This window comes from Thermoascus crustaceus (assembly GCF_041956765.1).
Source record: "Thermoascus crustaceus strain CBS 181.67 unplaced genomic scaffold VTN00scaffold_1, whole genome shotgun sequence".
Lineage (NCBI taxonomy): Eukaryota > Fungi > Ascomycota > Eurotiomycetes > Eurotiales > Thermoascaceae > Thermoascus > Thermoascus crustaceus.
The window spans coordinates 69177-92648 of record NW_027192527.1 but is presented as its reverse complement, the minus strand read 5'-3'; the positions used below and the strand labels follow the sequence as shown (position 1 = coordinate 92648).

Below are 23472 nucleotides of genomic sequence, written 5' to 3'. Positions count from 1 at the left end.
GACAGCTAGATTCTACCTACTACCTACCTACTCTACAGCTCCAATCCAATCCAATTCGACCGAATCAAATCGGTAGACACATCCCCGCCGGACGGCAGAGAGACACAAGACTGGTCAGACGGAGCTCAGAAAACCATCCTATCCTACAAAACAACAACAACAACAAAAAAAACCGAACCAAAACGCAAATGACAGACCCAACACCCCCTCCTCCTCCTCCTCCCTCAGAACCTCAACCACCCTCCCCGACCCCCCAAAAACCAACATCGAAACCCCGCCCTCGATTACCCATAAAAACCTACCACTGCCGCTTCTGCAACCACCTCCTCCTCGCCAGCACCCGAGACGTCCACTCTCTCCCGCGCCGCAGCTCCCCAGCATCCGACGGGGCTTTGATCCTCCCTCTCCCTCCCAAAACCCCATCCACCACCTCTACACTCTCGGACTCGGAATCCGAGCCGGAACCCGAAGGGCTCAGCCCATCCCCCACAAGAAGGAAACAGGGGAAGAGGCAGGAACACTACACGATCCTCCTCAGCACCACCTTACCCGATCGCAAAACGACCATCGTCCGCCGCGAAGACGGGTTCGAGAAGCGCCTCTTGCTGAGGTGCGGAAGGTGTAGAGTCGTGGTTGGGTATTTGCTTGATGATATACATTTTCCGAGGCCCGTTAGGGAAGTACATGATCATGATCAGGAAGGGGACAAGGGGAATGAGGATGATGATGATGAGGCGAAAGTCGCGTACCTCCTTCCCGGAGCGTTGGTGCAGACGGAGGAGATGGGTGATGAGGCGCGGAAAGCGGGGATGGATGCGGAGTGGAGGGGGTGGGTGAAGTCTTGAGTCTGAGTCTTGTCTTGAGTTTCTGTTCATGGCATGGTATGAGATTGTGGAGTTGGGTTGGTTGATATTAGAGCTGGATGGACGGATGGAATGGAGTGGAGATGGCAGGCTACGGTTCGATCTGTTGTGAGGATGGTTTACGGCCCGGTCTGCGTTCGGACGGAGGAGAAGAACAGGCACGCAGGGAGCGGAGAAGGCAGGTGAAGGAAGAGATGGTCATACGACAGATTTTCCCAGCCAGGCTATGTATACTCCAGGTCCTGACAGCGACGGGGGAATGCTGGTACGGGGAGATGGAATACGAAGATCAAACCTGTGATCGAGGATCATACCAGTTCTACACTGGCCGTGGGATGCTGGCCAGGCACTTCTACGGATTTTAACCGAATATTCGACTTAATACCATTTCCTAATGACGAACATGCAAGCATCCATCACCGTCCAGTTGACGCCTAACTTGACCGAAAGGAATGCGATATTAAGCGGCAGCATCATCTCCATCATCCACGTCACGAATCTGTTCGAATGGAATGGCTAGGTGTGTAGAAACAAGGAAATGAGCGAAAACAAAGCATCGTGTATCGTAAGAAGGCGGGTAGGGTATCGTGGATCATTCAGTTGGCGAGGATGGTGCGGACGAGTTCTGCAGTCATCAGCCAGGCTGCTCTATAGAGAGATAGGTATATAGGTAGAGACAAACATACCAGTATAGTTGATCTCACCCGAGCTGGTGTCCACAGCCTTGAGCAGCTCGTCGACCTCCTCGTCGGTCATCTTCTCACCGAGGTTGGTCAGGACTGTCGCAGTTAGCATCCCCCCATCTGTCCCTCCATCACAAAAACCATTTATATGGGATACATACTATACCGCAACTGCCCCACGCCAATAAACCCCGTCAAATCCTTATCAAACACCTGGAACCCGCGCGTATACTCCTCCGGCTCGCCCGGGTCCCTGAACCCACCCGGCCTGTTCAGCACCTTCGAGAAGGACTCAAAATCAAAGTCCCCGCCGATGGACTTTTCGAGCTCCTTGATCTCGGCGAGGGTCGGGTTCTGGCCGCACGCGCGGAGGAGGTCGCCGAGGGACTCGAGGGCGACGCGGCCGGTGCCGCGCTTGTCGAAGAGGGAGAAGGCTTCTTTGTAGTTGGTCGTGGACTGGTCGGAGTTGGAGGAGTTAGAGTTGGAGTTTGAATTTGAGGAGGGCATGTTTGGAGAGGTGGATGGAGTTGGATATGGAGGTATGGAGGTAGGGATGTTTGATGCGGAATTAAACGATAGACAGGAAGGATACAAGAGGGATCGCAGCTTGTAGCTGCCAAGGGAAAACAGCGACAGAAGACAGAGACAGGGGGATAGGCACAGGCACAGACGCAGACAGAGGCTCGAGCGTGGATATGATGTGCAAGATGCCAGCCAGATACAGTCAAGCAGAGACGAGTCAGATGAGGACAGCGGCTTCACCAGCAAGGCAACGCAAGCGAGAGGTCAGGAATGAGGCCATCCCTGCGGTGTCATCGTTCTCGTGCTCGTCTGGCTCGCCGCTCGCTGACCACCAGCCCAACCACGGCTCGATCCCGCCAGTCCGCGTGCAGGGGGAGAGACGGAAGAGACGTACCATGGTTGCAGCGCTCGATATAAAATCCCGTTCTCGAGGACAAGAGACGACGACAAAAGTGGTATGAAATCAGAGTCAACACGACGAGGCAAGGGATGTGTTGCAGGAGGATTGTTGCCCTACGGCCAGATCAGATGGAGTTCGCGCGGGCTGAGGTGCGGCGGTTGCGGGCCCGTTGTTGTGGTAACCGCGCTCCACTCTGATAGAGAGATCGATGATCGATCGGACAGCCTGGTAGCTACATGCCAAGTCTGGATGTTCTTTTCCCTGTCTGCTATGCCATACTATTGGCCTGGTCGGTACTCGAGATGCCCTGGCCTGTCTGTTGCAGTAGTTGATCCGGTTCCCCTGTTCGGACGTCGCACCGCACGCTGATGTGATCATGTTCAGAGAATGAAGAGAAGAATATAGTGTGATATCTGCTGCAGTAGCCTGCCTCTATCTTCCACCGCATAGAAGAATGGTATATTGTAAAATACATCTTCCATTCAAGGGCAAACGCAGATCTACATCTCTACACCTCGTGGTGACAACCGCAGCATCCACAATCGACTTTTGTAAACGCAGACAACATACATCGAAATCAAACAGCCGATCATCAATTTTGGGAAAACACAAGGGATATCGATACATGACGCTATCGTATATGTGCATATAGAATGGAGCTCAGTATGAACACAAGACGGGAAATATGACAAGAGAGTTCGTACTCAGTCATCATCTGACAGACGAGGCATATCCATATTGAAATCTGTACATCAGATCCATTCCAGCACCATTTTCCATCAAACATATCCATGAACGTAATATATACCCCATTCTCATACACCAGGATCCTGTCCTGTCGCTCAATAACAGCAAAGGGATATCATCCGTCCAGTGCGCCAAACTCCTGGTAGACCGAAGCCGGAGCACTTCCGGCTACTTTTTCAGAATTCAACTCTTTGGCCGGGTCCCGGCTGAAGAATCTCAGCTCATGAGGCCAGACGATAAAACAAGCGGCCAGCGAGCTAGGCCGCAGCCTTCAACTTCTCAATGCAGCTGTCCAGCAGATTCGCCGCCTCGTGCAGCAGCTCCCACCGGGCATTCCCAAAGCTCTCCCGCAGCGTCATCAGCAGACCCATGCACCGATTCCGACCGGTCACCGTCTCGAGATCGCTCGGCTCCCGCACCCCACCGACTCTCCGGAGGAACTCCTGCATGTCCCGGCGCTGGTCGGCCGGCGTTGCCAGCACCGGAGACGGCGTGATCGGTCCGTCGAGCGCGTAGCCGTACGACCAGACAACCAGCACGGCAAAGTACAGAACCCACGGGCGATTGAGAAGGAAATCATCACGGGCAGAGTATTCAGCAGACTGCGGACCGTCATCTCCCAGCAGCACCTGGGACAGGAACTTCAGCGCGTAGAAGGTCGCATCGCGTGCGGACGCCTTGGTCGCCCACCGTTCCGTCATCTTCTCCCGCGCAGTGCTGTAGTCCTTCGGCGTGATGGACCGGCCCAGGAGTCGACCCGCGCCAGCGAAGATCTGGCAGTCCACAATGTCAACATGGGAAGCCATGTGCGCGAGATGGTGGAGCACCGTGCGAGCCTCGAAGATGTTATCGTCGTTCACGGAATACTGCTGCCGGTACGGGTTGGAGTAGGTCGCCAGAGTGGACTCTGCAAGCGTCTCGTCAAAATCGCGCCTCCAGTTATCGAACGCCCGGAGAAGCGCCGATCGCCATTTATCCCGGCCCCCAAGCGCCTGCGCAACGCCCAGCGAGCTCACCTGGAGGTCTCGCTGGTTCATGTGCCAGCTCACGCTGAGAAGGCCGGCCATGATGATTGTCCGTCCGAAGGAGTTCGTCCGCACCTTCTGGCCGTTGAGGGTCCTCTTGAGCCCGTCAAGGAACATCGTCGGCTTGACACCGTTGGCATGAAGGCTGGCCTGCACCCTGGCCACCTCCGCCGCACTGGTGGCGGACCACAACGCTTCGTCGCAGGGCAGCGGGAGCCGCAACTCGTGAGCGACCATCTTCGCAGAATGCCCGAACATCGTCGCATGCGTCGAATCGAGAACAAAGGCAGCGAAAGCAACTCTCCTGGTTGCTTCTGTCTTGATCCAGTGCGCCCACGACTCGTCCGCAGCGAAATCCGCGGAAGAGGCACCAGCTCCGGATTCTCTGCCGCTTGACGGAGTATCGAATGCGCATCTCCCGATCAACGAGCTGCCGCGCCGCATCAGAGTCAAAGTGGTATCGTGGTGGATGTGGGCACGCTCGTGCAGCGTTCTTGTCGAATACATCTTTTCATAGACCTCCAGGAGGAGCAGTGCCTGGAACACCCACAGCCTTGCTGGGGGTTTGAAGTCCGCATCCATGAATATCTCCCAGCGCAGGTGCCACGCCACGAGATTGGCGAATTCCGCCGCTCTCTCGGTGACTTCTTGCCCATGTATCTTGTCAAGGTTCGACGCACCGATCGCCATTATGGCGAGCAGAAGAAGGTTCGGAGTCTTGTCAGCAGCAAAGGTAGGCTTGTGCAGGATCGGCAACTGAGCGTGGAAGTGATACCAGTAGGAACCGATATACGTCTGCATCATGCGCAGGCCGAGGACGTGGTCATCCGCGTCGATGTCACCGTCTAGCAGAGCGTCCTTGCACTTGCTGATGGCAGAATGGGTGGATTCGTTGAAGCGTCCGGTGATCAAATGCAGCAACTCCTGCCGCTTTTCCTCTGACATGATAGCCTGCGGCGGCCCCGAATCGAGGATACTCGTTACGCTCATCGGATGCTGCGGTACGACGTTGGCCAGATAGCTGTTGTACGCAGCGTCGTTGGTATAATACAGCTGGGAGGGATCTGAATAGCCTCGCATCACGCCGGACGTCGGGGAGTAGGCGACCGGGGACGAATTGCTGAGCGGTTCGTTAAAGAGCCACGCCGTAAAATCATCAGCCATCGCAAAGGGAGACCGGTTGTACGTCTCTCCCCCAAAGATCGGGTAGGCTAAAGGAGCCATGGAATCGAAGCCCGAATCTGCGGAGCCAGGAGCCACAACGCCCGAGGCGGAGTCCAGCCCACTCAGACCACCGGTCGTATATGGCAAGGTTGTCGACCGTGGCAAGGTCGGATTCGAGTATCCAGGGGGCGGCAGTGGCGACATCTGCAGACTCTGGTGGGATGCGTATGCGGTCGTATTCATCGGACTGGGGCCCGACGTGGCCGTTGAAGCTGGACATGCTGCGCTGGTGCTGCCCGTCCCGGACGTAGACAACTGCTCGGACTGCGAGTGACGACCAAGTTCACTGGGGCCGAACGGGGCATTCTGATAATAAGCCTGGGTAGCCATTTGCCCGTAACTCGTCTGGGGATGGGAGGCACCATACACCGCGGCAGACTGCGGCTTAGGAGGGCTTAACGTGTAGCTACTCAAGCTGTCGGACCGCTTGGTGCCGGAATCGGAACTGCCATATCCTGTCTGCGGGGTCAGGGGCTGATAATGCGCGTCGATGGACGTGGAGGGGGTCGACCCGGGAGCAGCATGTAGATTCGCATGTAGATTCGCATGGCTTCCTGCCTGGTGATGCACACCGTTGATGGTCGAGTTTGCGCTGCTCCCGGGAGACCGCAACATCGGGTGAGGGCGGGAGGCAGACGACGCGGGAGACACCAGACCAGCCGACGGTGAGACGATGGCCGCGGTGCTGTTGCCTGCCATCCCATCATCCCGCGGGGGCGCAGGCGCGGCTTTGATATGGTTTGCCGCCTGTGCAAAGCTATCGCGCTTCTGGAGCTGCGATCCATGCGTTGTGTGTCGGTCTCGATGCCGGACGCAGAGGTCCTGGCGGACAAACGAGCGATAGCAATCCGGGAAGTCACATCGGTAGATCTGCTTCGGGGTGTCTGGTAAAGCGGCATATTAGCAATGTGTAGAGATACAATGCGGAGAGCCGGGTCGACGGCGTACGGTTGAGTTGATGGCGGTACAGATGCTCCGCCCTCGAATAGCTCTTCCCACAGCCCTCGTGTTTACACTCGAATTTCTTGTCGAGATTGACCTTGCGGGTTCTCTTCCGTTTCTTGGGGGAGCCACTGGCCGCGATTTCGGTGTTGGCCGTGTTGCCATCGGCGCTCACCGTCAGCATGCCCTTTTCCACGTCAGGCCGACCACCGGCCGGCACGACGTCCACCTCTGCCATTGCCGCGACGGAGAGAGTCATCCTGGGGATCCCTGGCCGGGACACAGTGCGTGGGACACTCGCGGTGTTAACCAATGCCCGTGAGGTGACCCGTGGGAATTCTACTCTGGTCTAGTGAGCCCATCAGATCCTGCGTTGGCGCCGGAGGGGGATGGCCGTGACGGCAGCGTGATGGATGACTGAAGACGGTTGCTCTGCAGACAGCAGTGGGCAGCAGAAGAGTCTTAAGAGGGAGGAGGGCGAGTCAGCTAGAGACCGGATGGGCAGATGACCCGAGCAGGAAACGCGCAGCGAAAAGAAAAAGAAAGGCAGCCTCCTGCAGCACCCGAATCGCAGGATAAACAGCGTAACATGCAGATGGTTCGACAGTGGAGCGAAGAACGGCGGATGCTGTTGGCTCGCCCGCCTGGGGTCGTCGCCCGGCGGCGCACGCCGCGACTCATGATGCTCTCTGACGAGCCCTAAGACCAGCATATCGGACGGTGGGGCATGGAAAGAGGACGGTGATGTTCGTGAAAAGGACCCTCTGCACGGCGCACCTAGCGATTGGGGCGGATTTAATTTAATCTCGGACCCGGTGCAGCGACAAGATGTCCAGAGAGGTCCCTCGAGAGATCTGTCGGTGGAGCGCAGCTAACATCAAACCCGCCCGCAATTACATCAGAACCGCGGGCTAGCGTGCGGAGAGCCGGACGGAGAACCCCAGAAGGCCCAGGGCAAAAGAAAAAGCAAAAGGGCAGACGCATAGAAGGCCGTCAGAACATTGGTAGAAAGCCGGCTGCGCTTGTTCGGATCAGCTCTGCTAAAATCCGCATCTCGTCATCGGACAGAGGGATCAACGACCTGCGTATTCTAGCCTCGCAGCCTGCTCGTCTCGTCTCGCGCACCGCACCGCTAACCGCGGGTTGGACGACGAGGACGATGGTTTTACCCAGAAGAGCAGTGGACGGGCATTGCGGCCCCAGATGCACTGTCCAGCCGTTTCATCGTGTTCGTGAGCCCGTTGACGGGGTCACGCCCTCTGGTGGGCACAGCACGACGACGTTGAAAAAAAATCAGCGGCTCCCGCGGTACGCATGCTGTTTCGGGGCCGCAGCATAGGGTTCAGGGCTCAGGGTATCGCCCTAGATGCCGGTCGAAGGTTCTACTGCTGGATCGTCAGCTATCCTCTCCCCGCAGAAGAAAAAAAGAAAAATCCCATCCTTCTCGGAAGAGCTGCTCCGTGCAGAGTTTCGACTTGCCTCAAGCCGGTATAAACAAAACTTACTCTTAGCCAGCACCCCCCGGTCTCACTAGGTACGCATCAGATATATACTCCGCAGCGATATGCTTGACGGCCAACAGCATAGGTTCATCCCAGTCTACAGGCTAGTTTAGTGACCTGAGGAGCATGCACAGCCCGACTTCTTCGTACCGGGTACACGCGCAGACGGTCGCAGCGGCCAGGCCCCACCGCGTGACAGCGGCATGGATTCTGTTCGACTCCCGCGGCTGTTGTAGCTGTGACTTGCAGTCGACCGTACAAGCCACACGTCTGTCGGCCACTGCCCCCTGTTCCCTCGGCGCGTGGCGCCCTCCGACGTCCTCGGAGAGTGCATAGAGATAAGATGAAAGCTGCTATGTAAACATAACCATAGAAAGAATATATATATACTGTGTTTCCTTTATATATACTGTGTTTCCTTGCCCTTCCACGACTGCGATCCCAGACAGTACATCTAGGCATGAACATGAGGGGTAGCCATCGGAGCCTTGTCCGAAGCACTGTAAGGTTCTGCAGGTCGACAGCGTGACTGCCTCGATGGAGGTACGGTACACCCATGCTTGCAGACTTTCCATCCTAGATGAATCGCCAAATCAGACAGGTGAAGATCAGGAAATCTAAGGTTGCTTGGCCTGGTTGCCTTCTGCCACGACCGACGCGCTAGTCATGGCCTACTGGTTTTCCCCATTGGGCAATCATGCTTCCTCCTAGAACGCTGTTAGAGGCTGCTCGTCGCCTCACCACCAGTCAGCCAGGGAAGCAAGAGGGGAGAGCAGAAAGAAAAACAACAGGCAAGGAGGAAATAGAGCTCAGCAGCGGTTCACCGGCCGCCACAAGAGGGAAAGGGAAAAGATATCGACAGGTGACTGGTGGTAAAATTCGTAAGGACAGCGATAGTATCATCCGATATACTATCTTGCCTATTGCCATCTCATCTTCCCTTGTGACCCCTGGCGCTGCATTCGCCGAAAAGGATCCCCATCTACCAACTTCTGAGTAACAGGTGGTCGTGAGTTTCAGCTTCGGCTTCAGTACGGCGTGTTCCTTGACGACTCGGCTGACCCGGTGCACGTGTACGGGGCGACGACGGGACGGCCTGAGATCTACTCGTCTCGACTACTCCGGAAACGAATAATCTATCCAACATGCCATGATTTACAGACGCTAGCACCTTTTCTGGCGTTCCTGAAAGCGGAGGGTCTCCGCCCTGCATACAGATCGATATGGTGGGTAAACTCCTACGGCCGGCAGCTTGGCGACGGGGGAAGAATATACCAGGATCAGGTCCAATCTCCACGTAACTTAAAAGGGGTAATCTGATTTGCAGTCCTCGTCTGGGAACGTTTCACTTGGCCCTAGCTCGTCAGGCAGGCACACTGTTGAAACGCAACGCCGACTTCGCCGTGGACTCACAATGTCGCCTCCATCCCCTCATGCGAGAGAGATTGGCATCCACCCGAATCCCCACGTTCGAAGTCTTCTCCGCTGCTTTATATATTCTTTTTGTGGATAATAGGTAGTTGTTACAGTAGGTGTGCTATCGGCGCCGTGGCTCTTGTGTGGCTGCATCTATCGTCTCCCCTGGTCGCAAAGTCGTTCCGGGGAAACCACGCTCCGCGGTTGTATAGGCAAATCTGCTTGGAAAAAGGCAACATGCCGAAAGAAAAAATCATCTTTGAATGCTCCTTTGATCCCTTACCTTGTCCCATGACTTGGCTAACGCCACCGGGTCAAGGCGCTTCCGACGTCCGGACCGATACCACGTGCTGAATCCCTACAAAGGCCCGTAAAAGATCGATAAAAAAGGTCTGCGATGACACAGGTAATAAGCGGTTACAATATTTATCATGGCTAATCCTCCGACCTCTGCCCCAAGAGACTATCCAGTAAAGCGGAATCGGGTTGCCTCGAGTCTACCAAGACCGTCTCTTGGCGCAACATTTCGCCTTCGGTAGGAATTCGTGAAATCTGGACGCAGTGTCAGTACAGGACGGATCATCGAATCGAAACAGAAAGCGAACCTTGTAGCAGTGCCCGAATCTTCCGCGTCTCACCAGACTGGACCTTGTCCGAGATCCCTTTCATCAGTCTCTCAGCCTCCCCAGGCTTGAGGGACCCTGCTGGAAGCAACTGAAGCGTCGACTGGACCCAGCCTGCTGCTTCCTGTGGTATCAATTCAAACAATGTCATGAGGACGCCGGACGCGTCGGGAAAACAGTCTCCGGGGAAAGTGAACATCATTCCAGTGAGAATTCTCTGAACGAGCACTTGACCTTGCGAGCTGACCAGCTGCTTGACAGCAGCTTGGACCTCAGGAGGATTGGCATACGGCTGACCGTCGGGCCCGGCGAATTCCGATATTGACGGGTTGTCAAAGCCAAAGCTTAACAAGTCACGGTAGTAATGCAACGTGGCGATGAGCGGGTCGATTTGTTGCAGGGTAAGGGCGCTAAGCGCCGCAGAAAAGATGGGCACGGCGAGAGAAGAAGTGATGCACTTCTTCGGGTAGTACCGAACGGCATCCGATGCGAGACGGAAGAAGTCTTCAATCACTACATTCTATCATCAGCGAAAGTCTCTGGTAAATGAAACACTAGGGCCGTGGACGCACCGTCAGGCAGATTTTCTGGCGGCAGCTCATTCAGGATTCGTAGGAAAGTAACGGCCTGCTGTTCGAAAAACTCGTAGACAGCATCGCTGGTCGGACGATCCACAAACTCAGCCCCTTCTGAGAACTCCCGAACGATAGCGGCGGTAGTCCACAGGAAGCAGCCCTCTCTCGAAACCTGGAAGCCAGTCGCCATATTCTGCGCCAGGGTAGGCAGCAGAGGCGTCATCGCCGTCCGGTAAGAGATGATCATGTATCGCCAGCAACGGCAGACGCGTTCGAGGATCGGAGTAGACTTGGTGAAGTTCATTACAATCGTGCTCATCACGGGAAGAATCTCGCCGCAGTATTTGACGGCTGGATTCTCTTGATTTGGCCCAACGTAAGGTGACACCACTTGGACAAAGATCGTGATCAACTGCAAGTGATCTGTAGAGAGTGTTAGGTCTCAGCTCGATTGGTAGCATCAAAACACAATATGGTGAACATACCTGCCACGGCTCGTTGGCCTTCTTCATCCTTTGCATTGTTTGCCAGGTTCATGATTCTCGCCATGATAGGGTCACAGAAAAGCTTCATCGTTTCATAGATCTTGTCAACAGGCTGCACTGCGACCACAGCAGCGACACCTTCGGTGACTTCCTCTTGGCTTGACGGTTTCAGCTTGTCAATCACAGACTCATAGAAAGAGTGAAGCTGTTGAATATGCCCTCCCAACAGCTTCTGACAATCGGTCCCGAGAAACTTGAATGCCAAGGCAGCCGCTTGAACAACCTCTTGCGAGCTGTGTTGAAAACCGGAGATGACATAGTTCAGTTGTGCTTCGAGCGTCTCGGGGTGTTGCGCCGTCCATTCCGTGTATCGTCCCAGAGCCATGATCGCTTGGAAGCGCACCTTCTCCTGGTTCGGGATCTGCACGATTAAGGGTATTACTTGTGGTAAGATTGAGCTCTCTTCGGGTTCGACCATGCGTCCCATGGCTCTCATGCTGAAAAGAGGAGCTTCAAGTTCTTGCCAGTGTGGAACATGATCGTTGGTCGCTTGTGATGCATATTTGGAAACCCACTGCTGGATAAGCTGGTAGGCCTTCCCCAGACACTCAGTCACACCAATCACAGCGCAGCAGTCTTTGAGAACATCTCCCATAGAGTGTCTGAATTGGCGGAACTTCTCCTCCTGTTCCCGGTCGCCAGAAAACGGATCCGTCTCGTCACCCTCAGGGGTCGGGAACTCCAGGTGCTTGATCATAATGTCAACCAGTTTGGAGAATATGTCCGCAAACTTCGCACGCGCTTCGGCATATCGTTCCAGAGTGACGTACTGCTTAAGTTCGTACCAGAAGATGAAGGTAAGAGAGATGGCGTCGCGCTCCTGGTCGCGAGCACAGCATTCTAGGACAGCCTCGACAAGAGCGCGAAATTCTGATGGAAGACGCGCAATCAAGACAACCCAAGCCTCACCTGCCTCTGCGAAAAGTCTGGTGATGCCTCTGAATGCATCTACATCTTCAGCTTCCGCGGCCTCACGAATCTTTGGTCGGAGCGCTATTATCCGCGGATACAAGGCTTGGATGACTGGCAAGGAATCGTCCACTTCTCGTGTGTCCCTGTAAATAGTGCACACACAGTCAACAGCGGAATCAAATGATGCATCGTTGTCCAGCGCCTTCATAATGACATCCATCAACGGCGACTCGACAATCCGCTGCGCCGGTATCTCGCGCATCCACGACGTAATGCAATCAAGAAGACGAGGGTTTGTCGCTGCAGACGCTAGAAAGCTGAGTCAGTACATCATATTGACATCCGGGGGGAGTCGCCACATACGGGAAGACTGGGCATACTGCGTGAGAAGTTGCAGAACCTGCTCCGCATTGTCTTCCAGCAGCTCCTTCGTTCTTATCGAAAGTTCCTCTTCCTATGAATTACCACGACGTATTAGATTCACAGTCTCTGGCCGGAACTGCAAGGTTGTTGCCAGGTCGCGCAACGACGGACGTTGGACAGGTGGGGTGATGAATCGGCCGAACATACACTCAGGTTGATCTTGCGTCCTTCCGTAACTTCCTCGGGAAGAATCTTCAGGAACTCCAGCACGCAATCTCCAGCGTTGCTTCCTAGCGCTGTGCCCACTGTACCCAAGACGTCCTTCCACGTGGTCATCTGTATCGCTAGACTGGCCAAGCACACGCATAGCTGTGTCTGCATCGGCCTGGGGCCCGACGCATAACTTGCGAGCAGGCCAAGAATCGAGTCTCTCAACGCAGGTAAGGATTCGGCAGGGAGTTGGTCGAGGTCGTATGTGATCTAGATGTTCCAATCAGCGCTTTTGCTTTACCCCGCACTGAAAGGAGCTTCCTGTTTACCTTCCCCTTCAACGTTGTCGCCGCGAAGAGCTTTGCTTCAACCGGGGCTTGCGGCGACTGTAGAATCTCATGTGTGATCGTCCAAGCTTCAACCTAAAAGCAGCACTTGTCAGACAAAGGCCGAGTGGCGGAGCTTCGGGAGCCTTTACGGAGACTTACAGATTTCTGGAACTTCTCAAGGAACTCATGGGCATGCGTCTTCTCGGCCCGTGATGCGTTCCCTTGCATCGTAGCAACAGCTGCCAGAACAGGGCCAAAGGCCTGTCCTGCGCTGTCCCCTGCGGTTGCCATGGTCGTCGAAGATGGGAATAGGGCTGTTTACGGACGAGTGACGAGGAGAACAAAGAGAAAAGTGAGCCGTCAGCCAGGCTGGAAAAGTCGACCACTATCTATAAAACTCATGAATGTAATGACGGAATCTTGAATATGTGACTGTCAGAGCGCAGCGCCCATGAAGGTGCTGGCAAAGCTGGCGAGGTGAGGGCAAGGTGGGATGTGATGCAGTTAGTAGGTGATGAACCCAAGCTGCCCGAAAAAGTTGGCGAGCCGCAACGACAAACAGCCCGAGCGGCCCAAGGCTGTTCTTCACGAGCCATCACCCAAGGTCTACAGTGCCACGCGCCGCAGCTCGGGAGCAGCATCTTTCTTCGCCAAACAAACGCATCACCTCTTGAGGCCGAAATTTTCCCAGATATTTTGAGCCTGTTCCTAATCGCGTCGAGTTTCCACCCCGCGTCGCATCATGGCCAGCCGAGGAGGAAACAGCGGAGCTGCTCGCAAAACGCTGCTTGCGCCGATCCACTTCATCTTCAAGCTCCTACAGCAGCGTTCTACTGTATCTATCTGGCTCTATGAACAACTGGCAGTTCGGATAGAGGGAAAGATCAGGGTATGTGCTTCAGCGCGCTCTTCTGCGGAGTCCTCACTGAACACGTGAGCTAGGGATTCGATGAGTTCATGAACCTCGTCATTGATGATGCTGTGGAGGTCAGGCTGGCTACGAAGACTGAGGAGGAGAAGCGGAGGAATCTAGGTACTTGACAAGCACGATTTCTTTTTGCGCTATTTCGGTGCTAAACGTCGCATACAGGCCAGATACTACTTAAGGGTGACAATGTGTCCCTGATCCAAGCGGTGCAATCATGATCTCCATCAAGTCTTTCGGGCAGGATAACGACTCTGTATATTTGGCGTTGAAGGGGCGATTTCGCGTCATCACCAATAGATAAGACAAATTTCGGGAAGGACACTCCAGGTACTGCTATGAGCTTTTGGAGGTTAGGAACCGACCGTCGCCAACGATGATGGCATCTACTGGCCAGTCGTGGCCACCAACGGGTATCTCCTCTGTAGGAGGGAGGATTTGCTCTTTGAGCGCGAGGGCAACTACATCAGAACAGGAACCAAGTCAGATGAGGTTTCTCCAGTGTATCACAGGTTGTTCCTCACCAAGGAAAGGATGTCGACGTGTATTAGTTTTACTTTCCACTTCCTTCGAGTATGTCTTCAGAAAATAATCATAGTATCCTTTGCCGTGGCCAAGTCTTCTCAAGCTCTTATCGAATGCCATTCCCGGCATAACTATCAGATCCAACCCGAAACCATTTCCTGCCGCATCACGAGGCCGTGCGGGCGAGACTCCGTATCCGCCCAGACAATTCTTCCTGCCGGCAACACTCTCTGCTCTGAGAGATGGGATGCCCCATTTGTCCGGCTCGAGTGACTCGAATTCCTCCATTGAATTCAAGGCAAGCATATCCATTACGGAGACCTTCGGCTGTGCCGGAGTGACATCGGCACTGTGGATGTAGGGTATAAAAACCTCTTTGTTATGCTTAAGAGCATCTTGGACTATGCCTGTTGTCGAAATTTCCCCCGTAGGCATTGACAGATAGACAGCTATCCTTTTTGCATTGTTATACTCTGGGAGGGAGAGCAATTTGTTTGTTGCAATTATGGCTGCGAAACAGTCAGTTTTCAAGACGCCAGTCGATAGAAGTGTAGACTGCCTAACATTGACTTATAATTGACTCTTTAGGTACGTCCGAAAGGATTTTGCGTATCTTTCTTCGTAGATCTTTCTTGGCTGTCTGCAGAGCTGCCATGACTGGTAAGTGGGCTGTATCCCGACGGTAAATATATTCAACGGCACATGCGGTACTTTATTTCCCAAGAGGAAACGCGTCGATGAGCACGGCGAAGGAATTAGGTATGATCACAGCCTTACTGAAACGACATCAAGTAGCAATAATTCTAAATTCATGATGTTCGGTCCAAGTTCTAATATTCCCCCGAGGAGTTCGCTGATCACCCGCGCGTCTTGGCATTGTTTGACGCCGTGGGTGTCTCAAGTGGGCAGGCTGTCGTCGGGCTGGCCCATTCCAGACGCAATCGAGGAGGTTGCCCCCCTTCTTGCAGCCCTGCCCTCGACCAGCTCTTTGCTACATGTAACTGGGATCAAATCACAACGACGTTGAACATGATCGTGGAATTACTTCTTTTCAGTCTCCTCTTCTCAACCGCCAGGGCCGCGGTAGATCCCGAACTGACTGGAACCTGGTCAACGAAGTCCCGCAAGGTTGTGACAGGGCCGGTATGTCGATGAGCGTCCTCCAAGGAGGAACCTATACGGTCTTATTTGCATGCGCTGGAAATCGATGAGAGTGCGCTAACCATTGTCTACTGATATCTAGGACTTTTATGACCCAATCAATGACAGATTTCAAGAGCCTCCCCTGACCGGGTTTTCCTATTCCTTTACGGACGATGGATACTATGAAGAAGCACTCTATCGCGCTGTTTCGAATCGTCAGTATACCGGCGAATATACGCCTCCATAACTTGACCGGTCTAACCGTTATTTATACAGCCAACGACCCCTCATGCGTGAAGGGTATCATGCAGTGGCAGCACGGAAAGTACTCGAAAGAGCCAAACGGATCCCTCATCTTGAGACCATTTGCCGTGGACGGCCGTCAGCTCTTGTCGGATCCGTGTGTGGGCGATGTATCAGCATACACTAGATATAACCAGACGGAGTTCTTTAAGGTAAATGCGCTGTTCTCTATAGCGTAACCATTCTCTGCTGACAATGTCGCTCAGAAATACGAGGTCCTGACCGATCCCTTCCACAACGTCAAGCGCCTAAATCTATACGCGTTTGACGGTGCGCCCTTGAATCCAATGTACCTCGTCTACAAGCCCCCGCAGATGCTCCCCACGCAGACTCTGAACCCTATCGTCCAGAAGGGTGCTGCCCCGACCCACAATGTGAAGAGAGACGTTGTCATCGAGGAGGCCGTTGAGCCACTAAACAAGAATGCATTCGTCAAGCGCAAGGAGCTTGTCAATCCTGATCGGTGGTGGTGGGTCGGAGTCATCATGACTTCACTAGGTGGAGTTGCCTTGCTCGTCTCCTAAATCAAACGTGTTGATGAGGATGACGAATTGACCCTTTTTGCTCGGGACCAAATGGAATATCGGTTGTCAGCGGTCATGGCGTTTGGAGAGGGGACAGCGTTCCAAACATTGGTCGGAGGCCCGTCGAGATCAACAGAATGGTTCTGTACATGCATTTGACATGGCGCTAGGTTTTTGTGCGGAGTTATATGCGGCCGTGAGCTTTTTCCTCGTTATCACTGTATTTCCATGGGACTTTTTCCTTATTCCTGCTGTGAGATTTGTATGATTAGTTTTGATTTTATCTGCACCGACTATCTGCTGATCACCAGTGTACTTAAATTTGTTGTCTGTCCTTGATTACCATTTAGAATACCAGGGATACACGGGTTCCAGTCAATTATTGTATATATTATTGAATATCCGAATCATTAGTCATATTCGGATTCTTTCGTGCCTAGGGAGATCCTACATATCCCCTTTCGAGCAACGGGCCAGTAGGGCGTCACATCTTTCGTTACATTCTATTCCTGTACATGTAAACGTTAACATAGACATGGCTGTTCATTCCAGTGAATTCCGCAGGGAATTCCATGACAAGAGGTATCTAGTTATCCCACCCTGGCGAACGAGCGGCCCTGCGCATAATAACTGAGCGGATTTGGTTTTTTTTTTACCTATATATCCAGACACGGTCTCTTGGGTTTACGAAGCCGCTACCAACTCCTTGGCGATCTTCGCAACCTCTGCCCTCTCCGCGGGCTTGCCATCCAAAGCTCCGCCCGGCGCAAAGAGCGTCTTAAGTACGGTGCCAATGTCTGCCTTCTTACCCTCTCCCTTTAGCTGCGCGATGACCTGGGAGACGGTTTCCTTGATCTGCTCGAAACTCATGGTCTCGACCTGCCCTGCATATTCTTCCAGCACCGCGATCTGAGCATCTTCTTTTTCCTTGAGGTCAGGGCGATTGGCATCCGCGAACTGCTGACTGGCCTCCTTCGACTGGGCGGTCTTCTTCCGTATCAACGACAGAAGCTGGAGGTCCGTTGTTATGGGGGAGGAAGTCTTGGAGGCGTTGTTGGTTTCCGTGATGATCGCTCGGAGGACGTTTAGCCTTTAGCACCGACTTTTGTCAGCTTCTGGACTATTTGTACGGCGCACGGTCTAGCAGACGTTGCCGTGGCAGTGTCCGCAGTACCTAGCAGTATCCTTCGCTCTCATCGCAGTCTTCAGGTCCGTTCGAATTTTAGCCATCAATGGAGGCGTCGCAGGAGCCGAAGTAGAATTGTAGCGAACGGCGCGCAACCCCAGTCGCGTCGAGAATCTGAGAGGTGTGAACATCTTGGGCAAAATGTGAAGTCGCGAAGTGATTGAAAGAAAGAAGACAGCTCAATTGTGCAGCACCAGCTTGTGTACAGGAACAATAATAGAAAACTTCCCTGGGAACACCGGGTATTGCAGGTGAGTGAACTGTCCGGGAGCTCCAGCGGAGCTGGGAAGCAGATCCGCAGCCCTGGCCCGTGCGCAAATTTGTTTCTGCTGCACGCTCTCTTCCGTATTGTTCGGTGCATCCCCAAATACACCGCGCGTTTACCTGGGCTGGCATGACCTTCTACGCCGACCAGCCCCCGAACACTTTGCATGCTGACTTTTGGTACACGGAAATACCGACTTGCCTTTGAAGTTCGACTCTTTCTCGGGTGTGCAGGGAGTGCTTGACGTGGGGAGCAGGAACAGTCCCCCAGCTGCAGAAAGGCTGGAGATAGAAACATGTCCTATCCGACTCTCACACCTCCACGACCGCTTCCAGGGACCTATCTCCAGACTCCTGCTGCTAGTACTATAAACCATGGCCCTCTTTTTCAGTCCAAAACATCGTCCGCGTCTGCAGGGCCAGTGTCATCGCCGGCCTCTCTCTCGAGGCTCTCCCCAGCCGCTCCAAAGAGCAGGAATGAAAACATAAGCACTCGAGAGCGCGGCGCGCGGACGATCAATGACACCTTGGCGCAAGAGTCGCGATATCCAGACCTGGACAGCTATCTCTCACGTAGGTCAACTGCACTCCTGTGTTGTGGCGGACCGTTGTACTGACCAGCTTTCAACAGAGGGTTTCTCCTCCGATTATGACATCCCGGCATCACCATCATGGGCGCCTTTCCACAAAGTCAAGATGTACAATATCCCGGACCAGATCTTCGACCAATACAACCGTGCGCAGGTCTCGACGAGTATGGGTCTTTTCGCGGAGATAAATCACGCATGGGTCGCCATCGATAATGCCCTCTATCTCTGGGACTATACACATCCAAACCCCCAGCTGGTGGGGTTCGAGGACCAGCCTAACAGTATCAATGGTGTGAAACTGGCGAAGCCCCGGGCTGGTGTCTTCCTTCCTGCGATCACTCATCTCCTCGTGGTCTCGACGACCGCCGATGTACTTCTGTTGGGAATGGGTGTCGAAACGACCTCGAACGGCGCACATCAGGTGACCCTCTACCAGACGGGAATGTCTACTTCTATACGCGGCCTCGATATCCACATCTTTGCATCCTCTGATTCTACGGGTAGGATCTTCTTCGCAGGGTCGACGGACAACGACGTTTACGAGTTGACCTACCAGCAGGAGGAGAGATGGTTCCAGGGCAGATGTGGAAAGGTGAACCATACAAGCTCCCGGCTTGCGGCATTTACTCCGAATCTCAGCTTTGTGCAAAAAGAACCGGAGTACGTTGAGCAGATGGTTGTCGATGATACCAGGAGACTGCTCTACACGCTCTCCTCTCTATCCACCATCAGAGTCTTCCATATGAAGCCTGACGGTACCCTTGCTCTGGCCATCACCAAACCTGCAGCCGACATCTACTCCAATATTGGGCATATTATTGCTTCCAACGAGACTCTAAACTCCAAAGTGAAGATCGTCTCCATAAGCCCCATTCCAGCGCCCGAGGCATCTAGGTATCATCTCATGGCTACAACGGCAACAGGCTATCGGATTTACCTCAGCGCGACTGGATCATACACCTGGTCAACCACTCCGAATGGCTCCAGCGCTCCGACCAGCATGCAAGCCCACCATGTCAAGACGCCGCCCGTTGACAACCCTTACCCGACGATCCAACCTGGCCCGCAGGGGCAGCCACTCAAGTTCAACGCACCAGTTGCCTCCAAAGTGCCAATCCACACTTTGGATCCGACCCGTTTTGCATGCCGCTTCCCCCCTGGTTACTTTTTCTGCTTCACGTGCAAGGACCCGATGCAGAAGGCGGATACTCTGTTCATATCTTCCCCAGATTCAGGACGTGTCGCTCGATATCAGGAAAGTGTTGTCCCGGCTAAAGCCGCAGAGTCCGCTATTTGGCTCTCTTTGGGGAGCAGGGCGGAAGATATTGGCTTGTGTTCACCCCCTGTCTCAGCCGCCAATACCCCTGGAGGGTTTGGCAATGAGCTTGCTATCCAATATGACCACCCTGCTGCTGAAATTGCCATTCTAACCAACACTGGCGTTCACGTCATCCGCCGACGACGACTGGTGGACATGTTTGCCGCTCTCGTGAGAAACGGCGGCGGTGAAGAGGGACTTGAAGGAGAGATCAAGAACTTCATTCGGACATATGGCCGGAGTGAGACGCTGGCAACCGCGTTGGCCGTTGCATGTGGTCAGGGCGTCGAAATGTCCTCCGATTCGCGACTGTCGAAGATCAATGACCCTGACGTTCTCGAGTTTGCACGCAAGGTGTTCATTGAATACGGTGGCAGGCCAACAATGAACGAAAATGCCGTTTCCGACAGTGCCACCCCGGTTATCGATACGATTGTACCATCGCCGCGGCATGCAGGCATTGCTCTGTATATGACGAGACTGCTGCGCTCGATCTGGAAGAAGGAAATTGCGACAGCGAGCCCTTCACCAAATGGAGCGCCAAGTATCTCGCCATCTGTGAGCACTGCAAAGCTGCACACAATCCAGCGTGATTTGTCGGCCTTGCAGGACTTTTTCAAGAAGAACAAGAGCTTCATCGAAGGCCTGAGTGGCCCTGAGGCTCTTTCTCGTGCATCGACCAAACAAGAAGAAATCGCGCTGCAAGCGGAGCACCGCGCCCTCCACTCTCTGGTTCAGCTGCTCTCTGACACGATTGAGGGAATCTCCTTTGTGCTCGTTCTGTTCGACGAGCGTGTTGACGAGATCGTGGCTACCCTGCCGGACGACTCTAAGGAGCGGTTCATGAAGCTTACTTTTGAGGAGCTTTTCAGCACCAGCAAGGGATACGAGATTGCGAAGGAGTTGGTGAAAGCCATTGTCAACAGAAACATCGCGAAGGGCTCGAACGTTGAGACGGTGGCCGATGCCCTGCGACGACGATGCGGCAACTTTTGCAGTGCCGAGGACGTCGTCATATTCAAAGCGCAAGAACTGCTCAAAAGAGCTACTGAAGCCGGTGGGAACTCGGAGCTGGGACGCAACTTGCTCAATGAAAGCCTTAACCTCTTCCAGCAGGTCTCAGATAACCTGTCTATGGACTATCTCGTCTCTGCTGTTGAAAACTATATAGCCAACCAATTCTTTGCGGGTAAGGTACCCGATAACTTAGCAGCAGCGGCGGAGTTAACTGACTTGTATAGGTGCAATCCAACTGGCTCTCAGTGTCGCCGCGAGCTCTGACAAGGCAAACCTTGCGCTTTCCTGGATTATGGATGGGCGTCCTCCAAATGTGAGTATACGACGCGTTCTTTGGTAATGCTGACAGGGCTAACATGGCTGTTTCTGAAGGATCCTCGTCAGGCGTATTTCGATTTCCGGAAGCAATGCTACGACCTCATCTTTAAGGTCATTGTTGCAGTTGACAACTTGGCCGCTCAAGACCCCGGCGTTATCGACGGACAGTTTACCGTGATTGCCAAGCGGAAGAACGAGGCCTATGGAGTTATCTCTGAGTCCGATGACGAGGTGTTCCTGACGAGTTTGTATGATTGGTATCTGGAGCAGGGCTGGAGTGACCGTCTACTTGAAGAGACGTCTCCGTTCGTGATTACTTATCTCGAGCGCAAGTCCGCGGACGACATCTCACATGCCGATCTGCTCTGGAGATACTACTCACAGTCCGGACGCTTCTTCGAAGCCGCGAAGGTCCAGTTCCAGCTTGCCCAGAGCGCGTTTGCCCTGCCGTTGAGCCGGAGAATCGAGTACCTTGGCCGTGCCAGAACAAACGCGTCAACCTTCACCCCTGACGTTGGTCGGCAATCTCGCCAGCGACTGCTGCAGGAGATCTCAAACCTCATCGATGTGGCAAATGTCCAGGATGACCTTCTGCAGCGTCTGAAGGAGGACAGCCGGATCGCACCGGACCGGAAAGCGGAGGTTGTGCAAGAGGTGGATGGACCGATCATGGACATCAGCACGGTAAGAATTTGTCCACACTAGCTCTACGGGGAGATATGCTAATAGCTCGACAGCTCTTCAACCAATATGCCGACCCCGGCAGTTACTATGATATCTGCCTGCAGATATTCTACCTCGCCGACCACCGCAACTCCGCGGACATCAAATCGACGTGGCAACACCTGCTGCAGGACCTGCACGACGAGACCGTGGAGAGAGGCGAGCCGCAGCCGTATGAGGCCGTGATCGAAAAGGTGCGCAGCCTTGGTAGCCGCCTGCGGATGTCGGAGATCACCTTCCCGGTGCCCATGCTTCTCCCGATGCTAGAGCGCTACGCTCTCGAGCACCAGCGGGGTGTGGGACCCTCGACGTGGGTGGTCGACCTTTTCTTGGACCTCGAGGTGCCGCACGAGAAGATCTACGCGATCCTCGAGGCCATGTTCTACAACGACGAGGCGCCCTTCCACGGCGCCAACCGGCGCTACATCGCCAGCGACCTGCTGTACCTGATCCAGCGCTGGTTCCACGATTCGGTGCGCATGGGCGGCGTGGTGTTTGGCAGCGACGCCGTCGCGGCGCGCATCTCCGAGATGTTGCTCCTGCTGCAGCAGCAGACCGGGATGCCGACAGAATTGGTCCAGGTCGCACAGGAGTTGAGGTTCAGGATTGATGAGATTTTGCGGTAATTCTATTTGATTGACACAGTGTTGTGTGTTTTGTGTGTGTGTGTCTGTGTGTGTGTGTGAGCTGAGCTTAGTTCCCGTGTAATGTAACAAACAAGCGTTGATTTTGTTGTCATCAGTCAGGTACAGCTACCATTGTTCTTGGTTTGTTGAATTGAGAGAGAACCATTTTCTCGCAAGTGGCGTTTTTGAAAGGAAGTGGGAACTGTGAAATGCAGGATTGAGAAACAGGATGGGTTGTACTACATACATGGTCCTTATCATCGTCTATTTAGCTATCTATCATCCTTTCCAATCCATGCATTAATCGATTTTTGAGTACGGTTTTCCGTCTCCAGTGTTTCAATATAAGGTGTCAATTTGGCCATAATGTATTGTGATTTATTGTGTCCGTGAGTCCCGTGGACATAGATAGCGCTCAAAAGCGTTGTGAACTGAACAAGGAGACATAAAGTCCGAAGCCAAAGAAAGTCCAACCATAACACTCGAAGCTGATAACGTCGACATCGACCCAATGTATGCATTTTTTATAGTATTCTTTTTCTTTCGGGAAGAGAGATTACGGACGGTTAGTTTCCCTCTATCAGATTCAGAGCGTACTGCGGATCCCCATTTGATTGTTATCAAACGACGAATCACATTATCATCATCTACTGAAAATCCATGTGCAAAAACAAAACACAGTGACTGATACGAAACGGGGACGGACGACCGTTCGATTGAACAGCTTGATATAAATAATCCACTCACCATTCGTCATTATCATTCATTAATAAATAAATAATAGATATACATCATTCCTTATTCAATTCACACAATATAAGTTAGAGCTCAATCTTGCTCTTCTCTCTTCTGTATGTATGATTATTCCCCGTGCACGCCGACAAGTTTTGTAAAGCAATATGAAACTAACTCCAAGCTTCGTGACTACATATCCACCCTGCGCTAGCAGCAAGCAAGGTATGCAATGCAGCTCTGCTGAATGCACGAGGGAACTGGACTGTACTGTGCCAGGGTTAAACGATGTACAGTTCATGTCACATCGCAGGTCGTGGTTGCTCCTGCCTATAATGGCAGTGGATACATGATCTTATTTGCGGAGCGTGGCGAAGCAATATATAAGGCTTAAAAG

General features: G+C 53.5%; 9 protein-coding genes across 9 annotated transcripts; 4 read left to right on the top strand and 5 right to left on the bottom strand.

Annotated features, from left to right (window-relative positions):
* Window positions 1–188: 188 nt before the first annotated feature.
* VTN00DRAFT_35 (uncharacterized protein) lies at window positions 189–845 on the top strand (the record flags this gene model as incomplete). The annotated part of the gene is made up of 1 exon (XM_069429823.1): window positions 189–845. The coding sequence occupies one exon, from the start codon at window positions 189–191 to the stop codon at window positions 843–845; it is 657 nt and encodes a 218-aa protein (XP_069290743.1).
* A 614-nt stretch (window positions 846–1459) lies between these two features.
* On the bottom strand, window positions 1460–2053 carry VTN00DRAFT_34 (uncharacterized protein; the record flags this gene model as incomplete). Its single annotated transcript, XM_069429712.1, has 3 exons — window positions 1460–1488; window positions 1550–1642; window positions 1708–2053. The coding sequence occupies 3 exons, from the start codon at window positions 2051–2053 to the stop codon at window positions 1460–1462; spliced, it is 468 nt and encodes a 155-aa protein (XP_069290742.1).
* Window positions 2054–3472: 1419 nt separating this feature from the next.
* Window positions 3473–6665, bottom strand: VTN00DRAFT_33 (uncharacterized protein; the record flags this gene model as incomplete). The annotated part of the gene is made up of 2 exons (XM_069429601.1): window positions 3473–6348; window positions 6413–6665. 2 exons carry the CDS (start codon window positions 6663–6665, stop codon window positions 3473–3475), a joined length of 3129 nt encoding a protein of 1042 aa, XP_069290741.1.
* A 3122-nt stretch (window positions 6666–9787) lies between these two features.
* VTN00DRAFT_32 (uncharacterized protein) lies at window positions 9788–13172 on the bottom strand (the record flags this gene model as incomplete). Its single annotated transcript, XM_069429490.1, has 8 exons — window positions 9788–9876; window positions 9930–10460; window positions 10520–10945; window positions 11008–12288; window positions 12343–12433; window positions 12550–12822; window positions 12882–12974; window positions 13041–13172. The coding sequence occupies 8 exons, from the start codon at window positions 13170–13172 to the stop codon at window positions 9788–9790; spliced, it is 2916 nt and encodes a 971-aa protein (XP_069290740.1).
* A 451-nt stretch (window positions 13173–13623) lies between these two features.
* On the top strand, window positions 13624–14027 carry VTN00DRAFT_31 (uncharacterized protein; the record flags this gene model as incomplete). Its single annotated transcript, XM_069429379.1, has 3 exons — window positions 13624–13770; window positions 13824–13914; window positions 13972–14027. 3 exons carry the CDS (start codon window positions 13624–13626, stop codon window positions 14025–14027), a joined length of 294 nt encoding a protein of 97 aa, XP_069290739.1.
* A 115-nt stretch (window positions 14028–14142) lies between these two features.
* On the bottom strand, window positions 14143–14766 carry VTN00DRAFT_30 (uncharacterized protein; the record flags this gene model as incomplete). The annotated part of the gene is made up of 2 exons (XM_069429268.1): window positions 14143–14267; window positions 14331–14766. The coding sequence occupies 2 exons, from the start codon at window positions 14764–14766 to the stop codon at window positions 14143–14145; spliced, it is 561 nt and encodes a 186-aa protein (XP_069290738.1).
* A 594-nt stretch (window positions 14767–15360) lies between these two features.
* On the top strand, window positions 15361–16301 carry VTN00DRAFT_29 (uncharacterized protein; the record flags this gene model as incomplete). The annotated part of the gene is made up of 4 exons (XM_069429156.1): window positions 15361–15474; window positions 15575–15689; window positions 15751–15929; window positions 15984–16301. The coding sequence occupies 4 exons, from the start codon at window positions 15361–15363 to the stop codon at window positions 16299–16301; spliced, it is 726 nt and encodes a 241-aa protein (XP_069290737.1).
* Window positions 16302–16985: 684 nt separating this feature from the next.
* On the bottom strand, window positions 16986–17618 carry VTN00DRAFT_28 (uncharacterized protein; the record flags this gene model as incomplete). The annotated part of the gene is made up of 2 exons (XM_069429049.1): window positions 16986–17391; window positions 17476–17618. The coding sequence occupies 2 exons, from the start codon at window positions 17616–17618 to the stop codon at window positions 16986–16988; spliced, it is 549 nt and encodes a 182-aa protein (XP_069290736.1).
* A 429-nt stretch (window positions 17619–18047) lies between these two features.
* Window positions 18048–22343, top strand: VTN00DRAFT_27 (uncharacterized protein; the record flags this gene model as incomplete). The annotated part of the gene is made up of 5 exons (XM_069428940.1): window positions 18048–18324; window positions 18383–20848; window positions 20901–20989; window positions 21049–21678; window positions 21732–22343. The coding sequence occupies 5 exons, from the start codon at window positions 18048–18050 to the stop codon at window positions 22341–22343; spliced, it is 4074 nt and encodes a 1357-aa protein (XP_069290735.1).
* Window positions 22344–23472: the final 1129 nt, after the last annotated feature.